Genomic DNA, 24,578 nt, shown 5'->3' on the forward strand with positions numbered 1-24,578 from the left:
AACAGAGGTGATGGAAATAAACCAGAAGAGGTAACACAGCTGTTGCCTTCAGCCATGGGTCAGGTGCCACAAAGACCAGTCACTGATCTGTCTAAAGTAGTAATGCTTATTGGAAGTAAATATATATTCAGTACAGGCAGGGAGTAGGGACCAACAGCACAGGCATCCTCAGCCTCCCCCACCCCAGAAGCAAAACCTCAAGACAATGTAAATGAAAGAGCAAAATTTAAATTTGATTAAAGCTAATGTTAGTTATCTAATACACAGGGTGAGGAAAGAGTGTCTGTACAGCTGGGTGTAATGCTTAGATTAGCCACAAGTACAAAGTTTGGTTTAAAAGTCATAAAATATACCTACTCCACAATGTGCAATATCCCCAATTTAGGTAAATAAATTTAACAATATAGTTTAGATATTAACATCCAATATTTGGATACCCAGAATCATAGCTTATTAGGGTTGGAAGGGACCTTAGGAGGTCATCTAATCCAACTCCCTGCTCAAAGCAGGACCAATCCCCCAATGGCCCCCTCAAGGACTGAACTCACAACCCTGGGTTTAGCAGGCCAATGCTCAAACCTCACTCCTAAAAGGTTATACTAAGAGTAGCTTGTGGGAAGCAAATATAGCCATGCGTGTAGATTGTCCCTCAGTAACTGAGAATTTAGGACAGGTTGCCCCTCTGTAAATACAATCCATCAGAGAAGTATTTCAGTTACTTTCCTGACTTTGGGACATCAAGATCAGCTTTGCCCCATGCTCTTGTAAGACTCCACCTAGTGCTTCCAGGGATATCTTTAATACCCCAGGAGACCACAGCCAAGGGATAGTGAAATTATGCCTGGGTTGGACACGCCACACAATGGGGCATACAGGGCCCAAGGACGGTGGCAATGAGTATCCAGCATTTCATGCTCAGTATAAAGATGGGCAAAAGACAACATCCATGTCCAGCATCCCTCACTTTGGCCTCCCAAGCTGCTGTCTGCCGAAAGGGGGCAGCAAAGCTTAAACAGGGTGCAGTACCAATTCCCAGCCAGGCTGGCTGGGGCATTCGGCGCACCAGGAACTTATTAATGTGCCCTTTAAAAAAAAAATTCTTCTGCTCCCTGAAAGACTGCTGTGCTTTTGGCTTCTTTGGAGTCAGCCCACAATACAGCAATCTGGGGCCTTTCCCAGGCCAGAGATGTCGGTGGCTGCACGAGTTGTTTAGCTGAGAGGTAAGTTTAAAATGTACCCGTTGGCTAAATGTCTGCAACAACCCAGATAAAGAAAGTACAGGGCAAGAACTAGGGAAGAGGACATGTGGGTTCAATTCCCAGCTCTGCCTCCTTCAGTGATCTGAGCAAGTCAATTATGGCCAGATTTTTAAGGGATCCAGCAGCTCCCATTGGAAATCTGCCCAGTAATCTCTGTTTCTCAGTTCACTTGTGTGGGAAAACAAGGGTGGTGAAACATCTACCTCCCCGAGTGCTGTAGGGGGAATTCACCCTAAGGTACGCAGACAAACTTATCCATTGCATGGCAATGGCCTTTCCAAAAGAAACTCTGCTTCTGGCCTGGGAGCAGCATAGAAAGCACCAGCGTCAAAGGACAGTTCACTGAACAGGCGCAAGGAGCTGAATGAAAGGGTGCATCATGAAAATGTTTCCTTAGCCAATAGGAGAGGTAGTGCCAAAACCCTGCTCTAGCTTTCCCTAGTCTCAGAAGGCCCGGGCTCCTTGCTGTCAGTCAAGGGATTAGAACAGAGCCTCTCTTCATAAAGCCCGAACGGGATGTGAATGGGCTCTTGTGCTGCCTGAGGTTCTCCCTGTGTAGCATGGAAGAGGCTGGCCCATTGGCAATATCCACTGGCAGTGCTTGAGGAATTCAGCTGCTCTTAAGTCTTTGGTTTCTTTGTCAGCAGTTCAGCCAGAGAGGTACCAGCAGGTGTCTTCCTTTTGGCACCTAATGGGAGAAACAAGCAGCCAGGTTATTAGGCTGAAGAGGGCAGGACTGTCCTGTCTTCCCTGCTCAGACACTGCACAACAGCCCTAAGAGCCGTGGATGCTGGCAAGCTGGCATGTGGTGGCATGATTGGGAGACTCAGGAGAGTTTGGCATCTCTCAGCTGGCAGGGAGAACCATACAGCAATAATAATTAACTAACACTTAGCTCTTGTGTAGCATCTCTCATCCATAGGTCTGGAAGTGCCTTACAAAGAGGTTGGTGTTATCACCATTTTATATATGGGGAAACTGAGGCACGGGGCGCTCACATGACATCCCAAGGTCACCCAACAGGTTAGTGGCTGAGCTGCGACTAGAACATAGGGCCCTGGAGTCCCAGCCATAGCCACTAGCCATGATGCCTCTCCAAGGGAGGGCTGCTCTGGATTGTCTCCTCACAGTCAGTACCCAGCTTCAGAGGCCAAGCCACAGAGCAGCTCCAGGTAAGGGCGAGGGGGTCGTTACCTTTCTTGCCACCCCTTCCCTCCAACTGGGCCGTGGTGCTGGCCGATCGCCGGGCGTAGGCTGCCTTCATCCGCTCCACGTTCCTCTTGCTCACCACCTCGTGCACCACAATGGGCTTGGGATAATCTCGGCCAATCACGCAGCCTGCCTGCTCCTGCACGCTTCGCGGCGCCTTCCAGGGCTCATAGATATACTCAGCGGCGAACTTCCGGAGGAAAGGGAGGTACTTCCTGCAGGAGGGTCAGGCCCCAAAGGAACAGGCAAGGCGGGTCAGTCAGCCCCAAAAGAAACAAGCCGAGGTGGGAATTCAGTGCCAAGCCACAGGTCTCTCAGGGCCAACTGCCTTCACCAGTGTGTCCTAGCCAGCCCAGGCTGAGGGGGCTAGAGCATGGTACGGGATCTTTGGCCCACTCATTTCCTGGACTGTCCACTGAAGCTGCTGACCAGGGGTGGGGGTAGCTATCTGACAAGAGCTCCCAACTTCCTGTCCTCAGAGACCACCCAACACGGGTTACTTCTAGTCACTGTCGGCCTAGACCTGGAAGGATTCACTGCCACCAGCAGTCTCCTAGGTGGAGCTAGAAAGACAGAAACCCCCAACTCTCCACCACCCCCACTGTGTCCCCTCTGCAATGCCATGCCGGAGCCACACCCAGACTGCAGTGCTCACTAGGCTGTAGCAGACGCCCACATGATCCAGGAAGAGGCTGGGCTCTGCCGGACTTTGCCTTGCACCTACTTGATATACTCTCCACCCCTGTCTGTCTTCTTGCCGAAGACGACGGGCGAGTAGATGCGGAAGAACTGGTGGAAGAAGGCACTCGCCGACAGCCACTGCCAGTTGCCAGCATTCAGGGACCAGTCAGCATCCAGCAGCAACTCCTCAAAGACCTGGGGTGGGAAGAGTGGATGCTTTCGGGAAGGGTGAGATCATTCGTAACCCGCCCCCACCTCCAAAACTTTCTGCTTCCCTTCAGCCTGGGCTCAGCTGGGCTCCTGACCCATGGCACCGAGGAGGGGTGGCAGCTGCTCATCAGGCAGCTGGTCCCCAGGGAGTCACCCTAGTAGCACTTCCCCTCGTACTTTCCCCCCCAGCTGCGGCAGGGGAACTCCCCCACCCTCACACAACCTGGGTGGGCAAAGCGTCCAGCCAGGAACCCTGCCGGCTTTCAGAAAGAGTTGGCACCTCCCATGTAGGACAAGAAGTGGAGGGTAAAGATAGTGCCTGTAGGTTGGTGCCATATAACTGTGATCAGGGAAGGGCTATCAGAGCAGCCAGGGAGAAGGGGCCATTGGAACAGGTCTGCACCATGCCTGGGGCTATTCACACCTCCCTTCCGAAGCCTGGCTTAGCTGTGTGGTGCTGGGCCCAGAGTCGCAAGCAGAAAAGAGCCGCCGACGCTCCCTAATTCATCAGAACGGGTTTGGTTTCTCACTGGGTAAGAGGCTGCAGGAGTCTCTGGCCACTCTCCAGTCTCCATTCCCACCCGACCAGCCGTAGAGCCCAGCACCATGAATGACAGCCTGGAGGTCCCACGTCCTTGCAGGTCTTGTTCAGCAGCCCAAGGGCAACCCTGATCTTCCCTCTGGCAGTGGGACCACAGGTAGCTCCCGCTGCCCCAGCCTCGTTCCCAGTTGCTCCAAGCAGCATGGGAAGTTATGAGGCCAGCCTTGCTCCTCGCAGCCATTGGCCATGGTGCAATCTCCACCTCCCTCCCCACCGTTTGCTCATTGGCAGACAGGGTGGAGACTTCTGGGATGAACTCCAGGCTATCCGCGTCTGCAGGCAATGGTGCAGCCCTCAACCAGCCCGTCAGCTTCTTTGTCAACCGTGAAGGTTCCGGAGGCCCCCACCACTTCAGCAGAGCCCCTGGTGACATGCCTGACCTTTTGCCCTTGCTCCCAGGATATCCACAGGTCTCCTCGAGTCAGGAAGCAGGCCACAGCATGCCGGGCCAGGTGATGGATCCAGCCTTCAGTGCGCAGCTGGGTCATGATGGCATCGATGAAGGGGTAGCCTGTCCGGCCCTGCCAGGGAAAGAGCTTGAGCTTAAACCTCCAGAAAGCTAATCCAGTCAGCCACGTGCGGGGTATGCTCCTGGCTTCACCAGTGAGGTGTGGGGCTGGTGGGCAGACCCACAGAGCTAAGCAATCAATTACTGCCACCAGCCAAGGGAGAACTCTAGTACCTCGAGTGGCAGCTACTGTATTTTGAAGCTGAAGGACCAAGGTTCTAGCCCTGGCTGCCCATGCCTGCCTGAGGTATCTGGTGACCATGTCTATTGTCTGCTGAGAGTCTGTTCCTCACACCGTCTCTACCTCCTCCCTGTATTGAGCAGTTCTCCCTTTGAGACAAGCATTAGCAAGTATGGGTCAAATTAATCCCTGGTGTAACTCAGGCCCTGCAAGCACTGGGCATGTAACTGTTTTATTCTGCTATGCAGCTGCAGCTCCCAATAAACATGTAATTAAGGAAGCTTTGCTGCACTTTTCCCAGCAATCCAAGAGCTCTCCTATGCCAGCCGTGCCTGAGGGTGTGACCCGACAGCCAGGCCATCTCTTGCGTTCCCTCTAGCCAGCACAACCGTTAACTTCCTTGGCATCAGCACTCAGTTCTCTAGTGCTCAGCGGTGGGAATAACCCCACTGGTGCTGGGAGGCAGAAGGATGGTCCTTCCAGGAGTGCACTAGAACAAAGATCAGGCATGTAAGGCTGCTGGCCAGGCTCCCAGAGACCAGGGAGGACTCACCAGGCCCTTCCCTCAGGGTGCATTTTGTTAATTCAGATTAAACCCTCCCTCCAGCTGACCTCTCGGCCCTTTGCAAGGATCACCTGACCCCTTCCTAACTGGGTCCAATAATTGAACTCTCTCCCCTGGCCCTGGCAGACCACCTTGCTACAAGGCTCTTGTCACTGGGACATCATTGTCATTGGCCTATGTTCCCAAAAATGGGTACCTCGCTCCAGGCTCTGAGGTGCTCTGGATTGTTATCCCAGTCCACCTGCACGCAGACGGGGTTGCCTTCCATCTTGCTGAAGTTGGGGATCCCAGCTCCTGCCGTGTAGAAGAACTCCCTCCACAGGAGCTGCCCATGCAAAGACACGGGCGGGTTGGAATGTTTCCTCTGTCAAAAAAGGGCAGACATCATTCTTGTCTCTGGCACATTAGCGAGGAGAGTCCCGGAGAAGGGATCCAATGGTGGTCCCTTGGCAGGGATTACTGCTATTGGTTTCCCAGGCATTCATATACCCGAACACTGAGGGGAGTTTAAGGCCTCTGGAAAATGAGGGATTAATAGGATTGGCTAGAGCTGGGCATAATCCAGGGAGGTGCTGTAAAAGCTTCCACCTTGCATGCAGCTCTACTAAGGTACTTCACTCCTGATCCACATGAGCCCCTGCCTAGGCCTGGGCTTTCTTATTCAGAGGCTACGATGGAGCCAAACCCTAAAATCCCCTGGTTTTATGGACAAACTAAGCCTAGGACAAGCCATGAGACAGATTTTTCCTTTGTGATTCTAGGTTTTAAACCCAAGAGGTTATGGTCTAAGTCTAACCAACTGCACCTTCCAGCTCATCCATCCTCTTCCTGCTAAGGGGTTCTGCTGCCATTTGTGCCCCATTCCCATTGGCACAGAGGCAGCATCTTCACTGACCATGCCAGGAAGGTTATCTGCCTACCCAGAGCGATAGATCTTACTCCAAATGCCCCACATCCGTATGATCCAGCAGCCCTTCCAGGGCAGAGCACTTTGACTTGCACAGTGTACCTACCGGCTCCTTTAGGCCTAACGCAAGTGCTGGCAAGCAGCTGCCTGATAAAAGAGCTGCTGAGCAAACCTGGTTTCCTCCTTACCCCCTGGTAGATTTCAGCCAACCTCCACCAGAAGGTTCGCACTGACAAGCATCCAAACTTGATGTAAGGGCTCAGGACGGTGGTGCTAGGGTTCAGGGAGTTGGGCTCAGTCTGGGGCTTCTGGAAATTACACACCCAGGCCTGGAAAAGGACAAGAGAAGCAGATGAGAGGTGCCCAAAGCCAGACAGGGAAAAGCAAAGAGGACTCCCTGCCCAAGGGAAGAGGATGGCCTAACTATATATGATGGAAACCACTGCAAACCAGGAGGTGCGGTAGCACCCCTAGTTCCAGCACCTATGATCCTGGTACCTAAATAAAACAGAGAGGGGAGTAGTCCCAGGCACTACCATTCTAATTAGCGTTTTCCACCCGCTTTGCAGTCACTTAGCACAGGGGTAGTGAATGCAGGTGCCAGGCAACAATGAATTAGGCCTGGGGTCTTTAATGGAGCTGCTGGCAGTGCTGTACTTACAGCCACGCTCCTAGATCTCTCCAGGACATTCCTGGTAAAGCCCATGTGGGCTCAGCACAACGTTGCAGGAAATCAACCTAAAATGCTTCTCTTACACTGTTTGCATGAAAGCTCAAGGCCTCAGAGGGGGAGAGGGAATCAATGCTAACTGCCCTACCGTTCTCTTCATATGCAAGTCAAGCCTGCAAAGCGCCTCAGACTCTCCTCCTGGGTAGAGGCGAGGACCTGCTTGCTCCGGGTTCTGACCCAGCTCCTCCAGCGTAGGGATCCCATACTCTGCATTATGGTTGTCTTTGCAGGGGGGACGGCAGTCTGGAGTAATAGGCACAGTCAGTACTTCCGTGCACCAACACTAAAATATACTGCACATTTGTCTAGCCTCTTTAGTTGTAAAGAATCTCAAAGTGCTTTATAGAACTTAACAGGGATTGCTGCACCCAGCACTGAAATGCAGCCACCTCTGGGGTGGAACACGACAACTGTTTTACAGCCTCATAAAACCACTACACCAGAGTCTAGTAGAAGAAGAATCCCGTGTCCCATGGAAACTGCATAAGGATTTTTGGAACATACCAGGGAAACCTAAAATACAAACCACGGAAGCTTCTAGTCAGAGTGCTGGGACATGTTCCCCTAGCAGAGAACCACCACACTGACACAGGCTTGTCCCATACTCACTATTGATATGATCTGGTCTGTACCCAGCCTGTTACCAATCCCTTTACTGTGCCCGGCCCCAAGGACCCACACAGCTCCACGGAGGCAGCCCCTGGCTTCCAAGACTCTGAGACTGGGCCTTCGGGCAACAACAACCCTTGTCTCTCTCTGCGGCTCCTTGCAGCGAATCCAGCCAACCCAGACTCCCGCAGAGGCTTGTACTGGGCCTGTCAGCGCACAGTGCTCTCACTGGGTATTTGCAACAACCCACACAGCCTTTTCGTAACAAGGGAGCTATTTCTGAGTCACCTGGCTATCAAAGCTGGAAGGCCTTACATTAGCCCAAAGAGGCAGAACTAAGCCATAGGCCACCCTGGGCAAACCAGCGCAAATGCCAGCCATGCTAGGTCAGACTCCAACTCTGTCCTAGTCTCTCTCCCTTCTCCGGTCCCAGCCTGGGGAGAGCAGCCAATTTCCCCAGAAGCCCACTCTTCATTCCCACCCAGGCACGGCTCAGCCCTTTGTCTCCAGGCAGGGCCACGCTGCATTCACTCCCCTGTCTGCCAGAGCGTCCCACTGCTGAGTGTCGATGGGACTTCCCGTTGTCACTCAGGACCCTCTCTTGATCTGGGTCGGTTTCAACCACTTCCTTAACGACCCTGTTTGTTCCACCCACATGGCGAGGTGACACACAGCTGCAAGGAAAGAAACTCGGGCACATATACAAATCACTAAAATACTACCAAACCCTTTGTTCCACTCACCCTTCAGATTTTCCAGAGTAGGAGCTGGCACAGGCCGCTTCGGTGGTCCCAGCGCCACCAGGAGCGTCTGCAGGCGCACATAGGTCAGAGGCACCTTGCCATTGTTTTCAGCAATTACTCTGTGAATAATCAAAGGGACCTATCACTGAGGACAGCCCACGGAGCAGAGGGCACTACCACCCTCTTTTGCAGGGACTCCAGGGGCTTTAATGCCCAGCAATGAGCAAGCAACATGAGGACCCCACTCCTGGGACCCACCTGTCAGTGTCATACAAGGTGTTGGACACTTTCTGAATAACCTGAATGCCATGTTCAGCCGCCAGCCTCACCACCTCGCGATCGCGCTGCCTGGAGTAGGGCTCCGTGTCTATCTCGAACGTCAGCCGCGTCACCTTCCACTCTTTAAAGAGGACCGGGAATACCTCCGTGGGGCAGCCATGCACCACAAACAGCCTGTGGAGATGCCACCAAAACCTAGTCAGCCAGAGGCAAGGTAAACAGCAAGGCCCAGGAGCCCAGGCTTGGTGGCTTGGCTCAAGAGAGAGCACTGTGTGGTGGGAACTGTAGTCTACACATACACTCGTGCTAGGCCACTTCCAAACACGGCATGTTGGGACTTGTCTCCGTGGGTCACACCTCCATGTCACAAGTCAGGGCAGCTACAACCTGCTCCATTTTATGGCCTGTCGGGTGGATCCCTCAGGCTCGTGGCTGAGGGACGGTTGGGTTCCTCGGGCTTAGAATGTTGCTCTGGCTTCTACTTCTGACAGCTTAGCAGGGAACACAGGAGCGTGAGATCTCTCCATGCCGAGTCCCTTGGTAGTCTTACCTTACCAGCCTATGAGCTGTGCAGGGAGCCCTACCCCTCGACAGCTGAGACACGGATTGTAAGCAGCAGTCTGCTCATCCAGGGTGGGAAGGGAAATGCAGGCCACATAGCTGGGGAAGACAGCGGTCCAGTGAGGGTATTTTGGAACCTAACTTCTACCCCTTTAGCAAAGCGGCTCATGTGTAAGACCTCTCAAGCATGCTGCATGCTTCATCTCAATTAAACAGCTGGAGACAAAGAGGGTTGTGAGGAACCTCCCCACCCCACCCTCACCCCTGGACAAATTCATCCCCATCAACTCCACAGTAAAAGCCTTTCTGCTGCTGCTTACTTCAGCCCTGCAGCCCTCCTTCGCTGCACTTGCTCTGATAACGAAGTGCCCTTTAGAAAGGGCCTCTCAAGCCTCCTTCAGTTAAGCTCAAGCAGCTCCCTGACATTCTGGGGCTGCTCCTGATCCTACTTTGGAACCGCCTAGAGGAATGTGCATTGGGAGCCCATTTCTGCATTGCCCCACATGCTCTCACTCACATCTGGGTGAAGTGCACGTCACACACAATTAAGTGAGAATGGTAACCGTGCACTGGTGTCACGATATCACAGGGTGCAGAGCTAAAGAGAACCAGGCCCTGGGTATTTAGGGGAGAGAGGTGGGAGAAGCAGCTACCCCTGTATGGCTCATTCATCTAGCAGATGGAAGCATTTAATTGTTTGAAAGTAACAGCTGTGAATTGGGGAGAGGAGGGGAAAATACATTTGTTTGACTGAGATTGAATTTTTCAGAGAAGGCAGTTCTCCAGGCACAAAACCTGCCAGCACTTTGCACTGTGAATCCGCAGCTCAATGGCACCGTATTCTCTGGGACAGGAAGCTCCAGGCAGCTGGGACCAGAGGGACCCAAGGAAGCAGAATTCTCGCATCTACTAGGCCCACCCTGCAAGCCCTGTATGTACACAGCTCCCAGTGAATGCAATGCGGGTACCATGTGGACAGGGCTAGCCCCATCGTTTTTCCAGGTACCAGCGACAACCCCTATACTCAAGCTGAATATCTGCCTGTACAGGACTTGCCTTGAGTTCAGTTTCTGAAGGCTCTCGTCCAGATCTCTCAGCGACTCGACCAGAAACCTCCAGCGGTTGACGCTGACCCGTATGTTCTTTGGGAACCAGGGGTCGAGGATGAAGATGGGATAGAGCGTGCGGCAGTCTGTCATTGCTGCCAGCAGGGCAGGGTTATCATGAAGGCGAAGACCCTTACGGAACCAGTGGATCGATATGTGCTTCATCCTGAGGGTTCGGCTCCCTGGTGTGTGCCTTTCTTCTCCCTTGTCTCAGTGTCGGGTCTCCTGGGGGCAAAGGAAAACAAAGGAAATCACCTTGAGAACAGGCCTGTGACTCCTCCCCCCCCCCAAGCCAAACAGCACTGAAAGCAATGAGAGTTAGGTGCCTAAATACCTTGGGATTTGGGAAATCCATGGGAATTAGGCACCTGAAACCTTGGAGGATCTGGGCTCACACACTCAGGGCTCGGTCCAGCCACACACATTGCATATATTCTAAGTCCAGAAGGGTCTCTACCTGCCCCTCCCCTAGTCTGATCTGCATAGCAAAGGCCATAGGACTTTCCCTGACTCGATTCCCGTTTGAGCTCCACTGCCTCCTTACCTGGGTGCTCCTCCTTGGGGCCCCAGCTCTGTTCCCCGCTCAGCAGGGACCCCTCCAGCTACACCAGGCGGCTCCTTTCCCTACAGAGCCCTGGCCACAGCGCCTTCTAGCCTGGGATTCCCCCAGCCTGGTTAGGCAATCCTGGGCTTCCAGGGCTGGAAGTGAGGTTACGAAACAAGCCGCTGTCAGTCAAGGGGCGTGGGCTTCGCAGGCATCCAACCAGGGGGAGGAGACATCCAGCCGCCCAGGGAGGAGCCGAGGGATGTGGGGCTGTTTGAGCGGAGCTGGGGGGTGCGTAGCGCTGATCTGATCACAAGGGACGGGGCGGGAGAGAGCCAAGGTCCCTGCTGTGCGGCCCCAGGCGGGCTGTAGCTGACAGCAGCGCAGAGCAGGGCTCCCCTCCCAGCAGTGCTGGGGGCAGGACAGCGCGGGAGAAGGGCCGCTTGCCGAGAGGCACCGGAGCGGGGGTGGGTCTCCCCTTGCTCTTGGCGAGCCGTGTTCAGGGCCTGTCAGCAGAGCCCGGCTGCCCCCCGCCCCAGGCAGCACCTGCCCCCCCCCCAGCGGCGCCTCGGGGACGCCCCGGGGGAAATCGCCCCTCCCCGCGCACTGGGGACCCCCGGGGGAAATCGCCCCCCGCGCGCGCACGCTGGGGCACTCCCCGGGGAAGTCGCCCCCCCGCGCGCACCTGGGGACACCCGGGGGAAACGGTGCACCCCCGCGCAACTGGCGACCCCCGGGGGAAATCGGGCACCCCCCCCGCGCACGCTGGCGACCCCGGGGAAATCGGGCACCCCCCGCGCACCTGGCGACCCCCGGGGGAAATCGGTCCCCCCGCGCACCTGGGGACCCCGGGGAAATCGGTCCCCCCGCGCACCTGGGCGACCCCGCGGGGAATCGGGCACGCCCCCCCCGCACCTGGCTGACCCCGGGGGATATCGGTTCCCCCGCCGGCACCCCCTGGCGACCCCCGGGGGAAATCGGTCCCCCCGCGCACCTGGGGACCCCCGGGGAATCGGTCCCCCCGCGCACCTGGGGACCGCCGGGGGAAATCGTCCCCCAGCGAACCTGGGAGCGCGAAGCCACCGTGCGAAAGCTCGGGAGCCCCGCCCTGGGGCTCCAGCCAGCCCCTGGCCGCCTGCTGTTTCCTTGCAGGGCGGGGAGCAGCCGCCGACTTCCAGCCCCGTCGCTTGAGCGAGCGGGGGGCCCCGGAAAGCCCGAAGCGGGACGGGTCACGGAGCGGTGACCCGGCGGGGAGGCGCGCACCGAGGACCCCCACCGAGCCCGCCGGAGGCGCAGCCGTCGGGTGAGTACCACCTGTCGCCTCCCCGGCCAGCGCTCGGCAAGGGGCCCGGGGCACCTAGGCCGCTCGGCCGGCAGCTGCTCCTGCCGCCAAGCGAGCGAGCGGGCAGGGGCAGGGGCAGGGCAGCTCCGGGGGGCCCGGGCACCCCAGCCGCGGCAGGAAGCTGCAGCCGGAGGGAGGCAGGGTGGACGGATGTGCCTGGCAGCGGGGTTGGTTCACATTCTTTTCAGATCCCTTTTTGTGTGCGCCCGGCTGGCAGGCTGCAGAGGGCAGCCAGTGTGGGTAGCGGTGTCAACTGCTGCACAAAACCCCGCCCCCTCATTCCTCCCCATTTCTCACTTTTTCACCGCACTGGCGCAGGGGATTGGGCTCCGCCTGAGGGCGCGGTTCTGGAGTGGGGCCAGAAATGCAGGCACCGCCCGCTGCAGCTCCCCTTGGCCACAATTCCCGGCCACTGGGAGCTGCGGAGTCAATGCTCGGGGTGGGGGTAGTACGTGGAGACCCCCTGTCCCTGTCTAAGGGATGCAGGGACATGCCAACCGCTTCTAGGAGCAGCGCCAGGCCAGGCAGGGAGCCTGCCTTAGCCCCGCTGCACCACCAGACTTTTAGCAGCCTGAAATATCTCGGTCTGGCTTCAGTAGCCTCTGGGCCATAGAAATTGATTCTGGAGATTCCCAGCGAAACCGGGAGGGTTGCCAACCCTAGGGGGTGCAGACCCAGAGTTTTGCGAGGGGCTGGCTGTCAGTCCATTTTGTGCAGAGGGAAATCCGTGGGACTTAGGAAAAAAGCCTAGGGGAGCGCTACAAAACTCCACCTGCTATCCTAAGTTCCCTCTAAGCTGCGTGGCTACATACCTGCCTATTAAGCTCTATGCAGGGTCTCTATGCGTGGACCTACTGCGGCCGGGGAAGTGGTGGCATGCCTCAGCGGGGAGCGACTGTGGCCAGGGGAACACCTCCCTCGGCCTGGCCCAGGCCTGCGGGAGCTGCCGCGGCTGGGGAGAGATGCCTTCGTAGGTTCCCAAGCTGTTGCAGCAAGAGAAGGCTCTGGGGAGTCATCTCTCCCCACTGCAGCCCTGGGGCAGCCTGCACCCCAAACTCCTGGCCTCACCCCAGAGCCCACACCCCCTGCACCCCAACCCTCTGCCCCAGCCCTGAGCCCCCTCCTGCAACCCAACTCCCTCATTCCTGGCCCAACCCCAGAGCCTGCAGCTCCCCCAAACTCCAACCCTCTGCCTCACCTTGCAGCTTGCGTCCCCAGCCAGAGCCCTCATCCTCCCCAGCCCTCTGTCCCAGCCGTGAGCCCCCTCCCACACTCCGAACCCCTCTGCCCCACCCCCACCACATGAATTTTATGTGCACCAATATGAAGGTGATGTGTCACAGATCGCCTCCATATTCGTGCGCATAACAAAAAATTCATTCCGCATATGGATGTAAAAAATTAGAAGGAACACTGCTGCTATCCCCAAGCTGCTGGATATTTCTGTTACAGTGAAACAGTTAATGTTGCCACTTACATGACATTGTTAGGTTTCAGGGTTATCAGGCGGTGAGATTAATGGAAGAGCCCCTTCCACTCTGAGCTTTCATTTCAGGGTCTCTGCAGACTTACATGGATAGCCCCATATCCAGGTCACTAGTTGGAGGCTTTCCTTGGAAAGGGCTAGAGGAGTTTAAAAAGTGCTGCAACCCTGCTGGCCTGGCATGATGGCTCCATCACAACCCACTTTCTCAGGATCAGCTGGTGGGCCTGGGTGGGGGGCGCTGGGCTTGCACCCTGCCCACATGGAATGGGGCCTCCAAGCTCAGGGATGTTCCAAGACCTATAGGACTTTCATGAGGGCAGGACCATTTCACAGAAGGCCAGTGGCTCTGCACAGCTCCCATCTCGCAACAGCTGGCCTCACCTGTGATCACTGCCAGGAGCTTCCCCAGGCCAGGGGTGGCTGAGCAGAGGGGGACGCTACGTAACATTGTGCTCTTTGCACTGACTTATGATGGGGAATCTCCGCCTGGCTGAATGAAGACAATACCACTGAGCCTTGCCACCCCTCTGGCCTAGCCCCTTCCCGACTTGTGGAGCCTGAGCTGTGCCCATGAGAGGTCTTCATGCAGCTTCCCCTACCAAACCTCCCATCACATGACTGTTAATAGGAATTATGAGGCAAGGCCCAACAACGTGCTCAGCTAGGGTGACCAGACAGCAAGTGTGAAAAATCGGGACGGAGGTTGAGGGGTAATAGGAGCCAATATAAGAAAAAGCCCCAAATATCAGGACTGTCCCTATAAAATCGGGACATCTGGTCACCCTATGCTCAGCCTTTTAGGAGACAAATGTAAAGAGCCCCTGCTCCAAGTAGCCCCCACTCTAATGGACAGATGCAGAGAAGATGAGATGCGCTGGTGCTAATTTAAGTATGTAACTCCCTTCCCAGAGCAAAGAGGTCCTTTGCTGTTGAGCATAGCAGATTATGGCTGCACATGCTGCTTCATTTTTGTAAGGTCACTTGTGCATTTAGTTATTACTAAGCATTGGCTCGTTAGAATAACATGAGGGCTGAGACAGTGCTCACTCATCTGCTATTGGAGGGTCGCTCATAAGCACTAAGATGGCAGCTTGTTGTTGTAGAGTTGTGGGCTCTCGAGCTACGCACTGGCTCATTATTGCTCAGACTGCATCCGTTAGTTTATCATTGTAGGGTCCTGGGCGTGTTGGTTGAGGGAGGGAAAAGGTGAGCATGGGGGAATTCTTACCCTATTTGAAGCATTTAATTTAGGGGGGAAAACACAAATTACAATTTGGCAAAGATATATCATTTAAAAAAAATCCCATTTTTGGCCCCAACCTCCCCAGCGTCATTATTTTCAGACAAGAATGAAACAACCAACCCCAGAAGGATGCAAATCATATGCGAGGATACCACTCATAGTATATGGTCTCACTGCCCCTTTGCTTTCTCCATCTGTTTGTTGCATCCATCAGCTCTTGTCATACTTAGACTGTAAGGTCTTCTGGGCAGGGATGTCTTTTTGTTACACATTTGCATGGTGCTGAACATAGTGTGGCTGGTGCTCTTGGGGCTACCCCTAAATGAATGAATAATTACACACAGCTGCTTTTTTTTAACCTAGGAAATCATGCACACAGCAAAATTAAAATATTAAAAGAGCAGGTGCTCCCCCATTCTCTACCCCTCTCATCTTGTGTTAAGATCGTCTTTGCTAGAGAGAGCGGGAGAGGAATTGCTGAATCCATTAATTTGTGTTCTTAGTTACATTTTGTTGTAACCAAGGAGGGAGACCCTGAGATCAGCTTTCCAGAATAATTGTACTGTTGTCCTGGAAATATAGTGTGTGTATTTAAGAACATAAGAATGGCCATACTGGGTCTAACCCAGTATCCAGTCTTCTGACAGTGGCCAGTGCCAGATGCATCAGAGGGAATGAACAGAACAGGGCAATCATCCAGTGATCCATCCCCTGTGTCCAGTCCCAGCTTCTGACAGACAGATGTTTAGGCACACCCAAAGCGTGGAGTCGCGTCCCTGACCATCCTGGCTCATCCAGGAACGTAGCTAATTCTCTTTTCAACCCAGTTATACTTTTGGCCTTTGCAACATCCCCTGCAACGAGTTCCGCAGGTTGACTGTGCACTGGATGAAAAAGTACTTCTTTGTGTTTGTTTTAAACCTGCTGCCTATTAATTTCATTCCATAGCCCCTAGTTTGTGTGTTTATATGAAGGGATAAATAACTTTTCCCTATTCACTTTCTCCATACCAGTCATGATTTTGTAGGCCCCTATTATACCCCCTTAGTAGTCTCTTTTCTAAGCTGAATACAGTCTTTTTAATCTTTTCTCAGCTGCAAACTGTTCCATACCTCTAATCATTTGTGTTGCCCTTCTCTGCCCATCCATGCCAGGTGCACCAGTTGTGGGCAGGCAGCCTCAGCAAGGCAGGATCCAAGTGTGAAGGGGCTTAATGTGGGGGGATCCAGGTGTGGATTGAGAGGATTCTGTATGGGGCAATCTGGGTGCGGGCAGCTCAGTGGGGTATCTGGGTGTGTGTGTGTGGGATCTGGATGCAAGGGGGCTTATTGAGGGGTTCTGGGTGCAATGGTAATTGGACTTTGCAGGGGGGTCCAGGTGAAGGTGGTTTGAGCTCATCAGGGGGGTTGGTATTGGAGGCTCAGTGTGGAGGTCCAGATGCTGTGGGAGTGGGGCAGGGATCCAGGTGCAGCTGGTTGGAGCTCAGTAGGGTGGGGATCCAGGTGTGGGTGGCTTGTTGGGGTGGTCCAGGTACAGGGGAAGTGGGGTGCAGCGGGGGAGGGTCTGAGTGGGTGGGGGCCTGGATGCACAGGGGTTGGGGGGGGATGAGGGAGTAGCTTTCAGTACAGGGATCCCTCTCCATGCAGCTGAGGTGCGATGGGTGCAAGAAGCAGGGGGAGGAGAGAACTTTCCAGAGACTCCTGTAGCTGAGGGAGAAATCTGGGGGTGGGTCTGACCCAGCCCTGGATGCTGTGCAGGGGAAGAGGAAGTCCCGTTCTCCTCAGCCCAGCCAGGACTAGCAGCTGAGCTTGGCACAGGGTAGGAGCCACCACCCAGGTCTTTCCCAGTCCTGCCTCCTGCCCCACAGTGATTTACCTCTCTGCCAGCTACCCTGGGCACCCGAAACATACTGCTTGGGAGGGTCGCATGACCGCTCTTGTGGCTTCCCTTTGCTTCTCTGTCAGAAAGTCATTTTTCTGTGGGGAAGCAATGAAATCTGCAGTGGTGCAGAATTCTCCCGGGAGTACTCTTGGCAGTTCAGGGATTTGGGCAACGAAGATGCCACAGAGAGCACCACAAAGACTGCGCTGAAACAGAGCCTGCCTGCCTCCCCTGTGCCTGAGGGACACCTGGAGCCAGGGGGAGGCTGAGCCATGAGCCCAATAGACAAACCAGGCTGCAGAAGCCCGCACATAGGTGGGACCACCCCACTGTTTGAATTGTGCTCCTGAGCGGGACGGAACAGTTGTTACGAGGCCGGAGCCTGCCTGTTTGCATCCTGGGAGGGTGGACTTAAGCCCAGGGGACCAAGTGTCCACTCTGCAAAGAGGATGCTCTGCTCATGCTCCCAAGGATTCCTATTTGGGTGGAAGGTCTTGACACCTTTGGGTGTGTTTCCAGATGCTGAGGTCATCGAAACATTGTGCTTGTCTAAGCAAAACTTGAGCGTCAGCAATAAACGGCCTTTGTTCTCATTTCTTTATTTTAAAGAAACTGCATATTCGACAATAAGGATCCAACCACACTCCAGCTCCTGCTGTTGCAACACAAGGGAACCGGAAGTATCCAGTCTGGTGCTGGCTCTTATGGAGCAGCTGTCCCCCTGCCATGCTACAGCCAATATCCTTAGCAACACCCTGGGTGATTCATGATGGAAGGATGTGATATCTGTTGGTGGCCAGGATAACTTTTACGTAAGTAGATTTAATGCAGGCTAGATGGCCTGGGAGACTGACATGCCCTGTCTACCCCAGACCAGACACTCATGGCAATGAGTGATCTCTTATGCAGCTCTCGCTAATGGAGTCTGCACGTGGAATACAGTGATTGTTCTTCCCTCAGGAGTTGGGGACACGGGGTGCAGTGGTAAAGAAGCAAGTATGATCTTTTTATTCTGGAATTGTACCCAATGGTCTTTGACTGACTCCTAAGTGCTATGGGCCTACAAATACAGAATATGCTGAATTTAATACCAGCATGAAAGGAAGCAGAACAGCTGCTGACCCACTGTCCCTCCCCTGCCTCTCTGTTACAGGTCAAGATTCCTGTGGGCACTTCTCATCTGACTGCTACCCCGATATGGCTGGTGAGTAAACAAGCAGGATGTTGACAGCATGATCTGACTGAGCAGGGGGCTGGGAACAGGAGGCAGAGTGTCTGTCCCTGACTTGCTATGAGCCTGGGAGAGTTCTCCCTTCTATGGATTAGGGATAATATACCCAGCTCTGTAAAGTGCTTTGCTCTCATAGCTGAGAAGGGACATAAGCGAACCACTAACCCCCCCTCTGCCCCCCGCCTCATCCATTTCAACTCTTGCACACCTTGTAAGATTCTAAATGAACCGTATCGGCTCAGGGCAGGGACTTGGCAACTGCTATGGACAGCCTCAATGGAGATCTCAGCTCAATGTGCAGCTGCAGTCCAACCTGCCCCCCAAACCAAGCAAGTAAGATGGTGGGCTGCACAAGGAATGGGACGGAGAATACCGAAACCTATCAACAGTGACCGACGTAAATCAACTGTGTGGTCCTCTCTGGATTACTGTGAGCAGTATGGCCATCCTGCCTCTAGGAGGACGATGGGAGTTAGCGATGGGAGTTCCAAGAAGGGCACCAACATGATCAAGGCCATGAGAATTTTCCCTAGGAGAAAAGATGGGATTGTTTACCTTAGAAAGTGCATTTAGATTACCCAGGTGACCTAACCCTCCAGGTGAGTCAGGAGAGTCCCACCTCCTGGAGTTAGGGTCAGAACAAAACCCCAAATCTTCCACCCCATCCACAGCCCTTCCTCTCAGCACCTGTCCTGGTCCAGAACAATAGCCTTTCTCTTAGCTCAGTCAGGCACTGTTAGAGGATCCTCAGTTACCACAATACATGATGACAAATTGTGAGGTGATGAGTCAGCCCTGAACTAGAGCCTGGCTAAACCACTCATGTGAATAAGTCACTCCTGTGTGAGGCTCCAGCCAATCCAGGAGCTGGTCTGGTGACTCTCAGGGCAGGTATATAAACCGCTCGGGGAGAAACGGCAGCTCTGTCTGCCCAGCTCACTTCATAGCTTGGAACTCTCCACTGCCTGACAGCAGGGACAGACTCCACAGGCCTCAGCCTGCTCCAGCTCTTTTCTGGTTCCCAGCCCTGCTCCTGCCTTGCTCCGATCCTGCTCTTGACTCCTGATTCTGGCTCTGACCCCTGGCTCCAGTTCCTAGCAGGACCGCCACCACACTGACCACTAGGTGTGACCATCCATGTCTCAGTTTCTGACATATTAAACTTCCTGCTTCAGGGCTTGAGCTGATCTGTAACTATAACAGTGGGGGGCACTGCAGGATTCTTACATCTTCCCCTAAAGCATCTGTTGTTGGCCACTGCTGGAGACCTCAGGTCTAATCCAGTTTGGCAGTTCCCATGTAAACCTGACCTAACTCCTAATTTAGAGCAACCAGGGATTTAGGGTGATGAGAGCTGAAGTAAGCGGTAAGGAGGCAGATTTCGCACTTCGTCCCCTGTTATTTTACTAACTCTCGTAGCCTTGGAAAGGCTGCCGCATCTGGGGCGGAGTGGAGCAGCTGCCATCCCACAAAGCAGTGAGTGGAGGGGGAAGCTTTGTCCAAGGGCACCCATCCAAACATTAGTCTGTGCTATGCTTAGTACTTACAGCTCACCGGGGTCCCATATGCAGTGAAATACCTGGAGCTTGGATCTCCCTCTGCAGGAAGAAGAACAGAATGATCCAAACTAGGACCCTATCCTGAGGCTCCAGAGAGTCTGGGTATTTTAGACCCAATGCCTAGTGGCTCCAGTTAAAACCTCCTTGAAAGCCAGGATTTTTTTTTAATTGGCTTTTGATTACAGCCCAGTCACTCAGATCCTAATCTCCCTGTGCCCTTCCGTGCCTGGAGCTGTACGGAAAGACCTCTCTCTAGAGACACCTGTCTGCCCAGGTCCTGGGGCAGGGCTGACACTTGGTCTCTGCAACTCAGCTCCCAGATGGCCCCATGATAAGAAAGCAGGAGGTTCGATGTCCAGAGATGCTCCTTGTGGGGCATGGGGAGGGGCTGTGAATATGCCCAGGAGACATTTCAGCCTTCAGTGAATCTGACTCTGATCTCTTAAACTCCACAGGCTGGGTCAGACGGCTTCTGCAGAAACCCAGGCAAAACTCCAGCTCCGCAGGAAGCAGCTTGAACACCAAACAGTCACGCTCCTCCTCTTCCTCCTCCTCAGTGACAACTGCTAGCTCTTCCACCAGCAGTTCAGTGGCCAGTCTAGGACAACTGTCTTCTGCCTCCCAGGTGAGCATCAGCAGCTCAGGGAGTGCCCGCTGGGCCAAGAGCTATGACGTGTGCATCTGCCACAGCAATGGGGACTTTGAGTTTGTCGAGGAGATGGTCTCCTATCTGGAGAGCCAGACTGAGCGCATCCGCTGCTTCCTGCAGCTGCGGGATGGTATGCCGGGGAGTGCTATCACCACAGAGCTCTGCGACGCTGTCCAGAACAGCCACTGCTGGGTCCTGCTAATAACCCCTAGCTTCCTCGAGGATCCCTGGTGCAGGTACCAGATGCATCAGGCGTTGGCAGAGGCGCCGATGGCCAATGGGCGCACCATCCCCGTGCTGAAGGGCATTGACCGGAAAGACTACCCCCGGGAGCTGAGGTGCCTCTATTACATCGATGTGACGCGCAAGGAGGATGGCTTCAGGCAGATTAAGGACACGATTCTGTGTTGTAAGTAAACCGTCGGGGGCAGTCGGCTTTATAATGGGCCTGTATAGGGTGTTTGCTCTTCACTCTGCTAAACAATCTGGAGTGTCCCTTCGATCAGACCCTGCATTTCCATTGCACCTTCTGGGCTTCAGGAGTGACTCTCACTAGCCAAGGGGTGGAACACAGCAGCTGTCTGACGGCCCACACTGAACAACCTTCTGGGATGGAAAGTTGAGAATACTGTGTTCCTCTGAAACTGCAAGGAAAGATCTAAAAAGAAGGGGCTGGGGCCTCTGTATCCCATTGGAGTGGGGTACAGTGTAGGCTCTCTCTCTCTGGGAGGAGAGGTACAAATACGTTGCACTGTGACAGCGCTGGAACATCAGTCCAGCTGATATCCCTTATAGTGACCCTGGTTTCTTTCCTGTGTCCCTCAGACCTGCAGGAGCTCTGTCGAAGCACCGTGAGCAGAATAGAGTGAGTGGAGTCCTGCAGGGGAAGGGAGCACCTTGAGAAAGCAGATCCAGCCGACGGGAAACGGAATGAGAATCCACACTGCGGTTTCCAAAGTCTCTGGAGCTGTCTCATTTGATCTCAGTGGAGAGCAGATTCCAGGTGACCTATGGCCAAGTTCCCCAATGCACAAAGCACCTGTAGAATTACAAATGGGAACCGACTCTCACGAGGGCTTCCGAACGGAAGCATTTCTCTCGCGTCAGGCTGCTCCACACCATGAACACTAATACCAAGCACTGCTGAGAGGACAAGCAAAATATCTAACACCAATGGAGAGTGAGGCTTACATGTGGCTTCTAGTGCTAAAGAGTTGAAAGAAGCATGAGCCTTGTTCCACGCTGTACTGTACAGTGCAGGGGACTTGGCTGGAACCCGGAGCTTGAGTGTTGGTGACGCCAAGTAGTCGAGGGTAAACACAGGTAAATGGAGTTTACTCACTTCTCATTTGGGGAGTAGGGAGTCTAGTTTAGGTTTCTTCCTTTCAGGAAGCTGATAGGCCGCAAAATCTCTAATAACCTTCCAAAAGCCAGTTTGGAGCTCTTACAATACCTATGTTAAATTCCTCCAAGCCTCAGGGAGCATAGGCACCGACTCCATTATATATACTCCACAGCTGTTTGGGTGGCAGCCACCGGATCAGTTGGGGGAGGCGTTTGGGGGAGGGTGGAGAGCAGCAGACGGGTGGGGCCTCAGGGAGGCGTGGAACAGGGCAGGAAGAGGTAGAGCGAGGGCAGAGCCTTGGGGCAGGACAGTGGAGCACCCCTGGGGGTGGCGGGGGGGAAACTCAGTGCCTATGTCAAGGAGTATAAACTGACATGAGGTTTCCCTTTTTGGAGCTGTGACACTCCTATGAAGAAGAGCTAGTGTAACGTCAGCTTTAGTTTTGATTTTTACAATTGTAATTTAAACGTGTGTACAAATGAATGCAGAAAAGTGTTATTTTTATCCAATCTTCTCTCACGCTTTTTTTTTTTAAATGGGTGGATTTAGTGCTGGTAAAAGGGCCTAAGCTCACAGGTCACTGAACTGGTTAGTCACTCCCCAGGTTGTAAGCTTTTTTTCTTGTTCTTCCTCTCTGCTTTCCACCTGCCCCTCCTCCACACTCACCCTCTCGCTCAGACCAGGAAGGTCTCCGCCTAGGGAGAGGAGTTGGGGATTGTTCAGTCTCAGGCTTTGTCTTGTATAGGAAAAGTGGTTGAGTTTTTAGTTTAGGCTTAGTTTATACTCTAGCTAACTCCAACATAAACTTGACCATTTTCCTAGCATAGATGCAGAATCACACCTCATAGCATGTTCCTGTTTTTTTTTTTGCTGGCTGAGTTGTCAGGAAAGCAAAGTCTGAAAGAGGAAAGTCTGAAGAGTCCATGTTACTCTGTTAAGATCCAGAGAACAAAAGACTCTGGCACTGGATGCTTACTTTTTTTTTTTAACAGAACCTATTTGTTAAAAACCTGACTCCTAAAATAATTAACAGATTTTCTTGAAAATTCATTCTCAACTCCTAAAGCGCTGTCATTTTGAGGCCACGCAGTATTTTTTTCCACACATCTCGAAGAGGTTAAACCTCTGTTTCAAGTGCACAGCTCAGCCTTAACTATAGACATGGGACTGGCACCTCCGTAGTCATGGGAAGTGGAAGGTGTTCAGCAATAGTTGGAAAGTCCAAGTATAGGGTTGTCAACTGTCTAATTGCACAAACCCAAATACCCTTGCCACACCCCTACCCTGCCCTTTCTCTGGGCCCCACTCCCCCGCTCACTCGACCCCCCCCGCCCTCATCACTCGCCCCCCTGGCCTCATGCAATCGTCCTCCCGCCCTCTGCTCACTTTCACTCGACTGGGCAGGGGGTCGGTGGGGAGGGAGTGCAGACTCTGGGCTGGGGGGTGGGGGTGAGGGGTTTGGAGTGTGGAAGGGGGCTCCAGGCTGAGCCTCAGGCAGGGGGTTGGAGTGGGAGGGGGCTCAGGGCAGGGGGATGGGGTACAGAAGTTGTTTCAGGGTGCAGGCTCTGGGAGGGAGTTTGGGTGTGGGAGAGGGTTCAGGGTCCAGGCTCTGGCCAGGCGGCATTTACCTCGGGTGGCTCTCAGAAACAGCCAGCCTGTCCAACAGCAGCTCCTAGGCTCAGGGGCGGCCAGGTGCTGTGCGCTCTGCCCTTGCCTGCAGGTATCGCCCCTGCAGCTCCCATTGGCCGCAGTTTCTGTGCTGCGCTCCCTCGCTGGCCCCTGCCGGCTACAAGGGAGCGGCGATGGCGCCGAGGGCAGGCTGAAGTGGCTGCTGTGCCTGCGGAGGGAGGAGGCAAATGGCAGCCTGCTCCCCCCCAGCAGGTGACTCTGAGTTGATTCCAGGGGGGTTTATCCTGGCTGGACTTCCTGAGCAGCAGCCTGGGGGTCCCCCTCCCCCAGCTTGCTGCTGCCAGCAAGGAGAGGGTTGGGGGAGTCATCTCTGGCTCCCTGCTCCAGCCCCAGGGCAGCCTGCCTGCTGCACCCTAAACTCCTCATGCCCAGACCCATGCCCAGCCCCCAATCCTCTGTCCCAGCCAAGAGTCTGCACTCAGCACCCAAACCCCCTCCCAGAGCCTGCACCCCCTCCTGCACCCTTACCCTAGTCCAGAGCCTGCACTCCACCTATACCCAAACTTCCTCCCAGAGCCTGCACCCCAATTTCCCTCCCAGAGCCTTAGGCAGGTGTGTGTGTGGGGGGGGGTGGGACTTGGACCCATTCTGGGCACCACCAAAAATTATACACACCTGCCACCCCTGGACCGGGCACATTAATTGCCACCTTACTGGGGCTGCCCTTATCTTCTGTGACCAAAGATGCCCAGAGATTCCAAGGGTGGGCTGTCCATAAGAGTGAGATTTGAGGCCAAAGAGTGAGACTTTCCAGGGGATGTCGCTTAAGACAGGGACTCTCATTTTTGGGCCTTGGTGACATCCAACAGCCAACGTTTTTAATCCAACCAGCACGTAATAGTTTGCTTTACAATGTACACTGCTTTGCCGTGCATTTGAAACACTGACATGTCCCAATTCGTACTGAAGTCCAGGGCACGTGTGCACGTGCCATGCAAACCGGAAGATTTGAACGAAAACACTTAGTTGCTGGTTGGAGATATGGGCAGAAGAAGAGAGATGGTCACAAGTGGTGCTTGGCTTTTGGGCCAGGAGAAGGTGGGCGGAGTGTTCAGGGGAGGAGAGGGAAGTGAGCTGGGGCCGGGGTGGACAGCTGTGGGGCCCGATTCTGAGGAATCAGTTGAATTGGCCTAAAGCTGCCCCTGCCAGTCCTGATATTGGGGGCTTTGTCTTACCTGGGCACCTATTACCCCCCACCCCCTCCTGATTTTTCACACTGGCTGTCTGGTCACCCTAGGCTGGGCTCCTGGGCCCTGTTGCCCTGGCCCCTGCAGGCCTCGCACGGGTGGGTGCCCTGTGCAGCCCCTGCCTCTCCACGCTGTCTTGATCGCTGTATCTTCCAGTGAATGGAAGCGTCCACTCAACGCCCCCCTCCCCACCGCGCCCCATTTTCCCAGTGGTTCCCGCCAGTAGCAGCCCCAGCCCAGCAGGGGGAGCTCTCTGCAGGGAGGTGTGGGGCT

The 24,578-nt window shown here is 54.3% G+C and overlaps 2 protein-coding genes across 2 annotated transcripts; one reads left to right on the top strand and one right to left on the bottom strand.

Moving 5' to 3' along the window:
• Window positions 1-208: 208 nt before the first annotated feature.
• LOC116818794 (cryptochrome-2-like) lies at window positions 209-10,856 on the bottom strand. Its single transcript, XM_032770021.2, has 11 exons — window positions 10,694-10,856; window positions 10,100-10,374; window positions 8,462-8,656; window positions 8,204-8,322; window positions 6,940-7,094; window positions 6,310-6,450; window positions 5,411-5,578; window positions 4,341-4,481; window positions 3,193-3,344; window positions 2,454-2,683; window positions 209-1,947 (listed from the first exon to the last, which is right to left on the bottom strand). Exons 2-11 carry the CDS (start codon window positions 10,312-10,314, stop codon window positions 1,880-1,882), a joined length of 1,584 nt encoding a protein of 527 aa, XP_032625912.1. The 5' UTR covers window positions 10,315-10,374; window positions 10,694-10,856; the 3' UTR covers window positions 209-1,879.
• Window positions 10,857-17,259: 6,403 nt separating this feature from the next.
• Window positions 17,260-21,938, top strand: TIRAP (TIR domain containing adaptor protein). The gene is made up of 4 exons (XM_032770027.1): window positions 17,260-17,457; window positions 17,799-17,849; window positions 19,891-20,493; window positions 20,910-21,938. The coding sequence occupies exons 2-4, from the start codon at window positions 17,843-17,845 to the stop codon at window positions 20,951-20,953; spliced, it is 654 nt and encodes a 217-aa protein (XP_032625918.1). The 5' UTR covers window positions 17,260-17,457; window positions 17,799-17,842; the 3' UTR covers window positions 20,954-21,938.
• The last annotated feature ends 2,640 nt before the right edge of the window (window positions 21,939-24,578 follow it).

This window comes from Chelonoidis abingdonii, chromosome 18 (genome assembly GCF_003597395.2).
Source record: "Chelonoidis abingdonii isolate Lonesome George chromosome 18, CheloAbing_2.0, whole genome shotgun sequence".
Classification (NCBI taxonomy): Eukaryota; Metazoa; Chordata; order Testudines; family Testudinidae; genus Chelonoidis; species Chelonoidis abingdonii.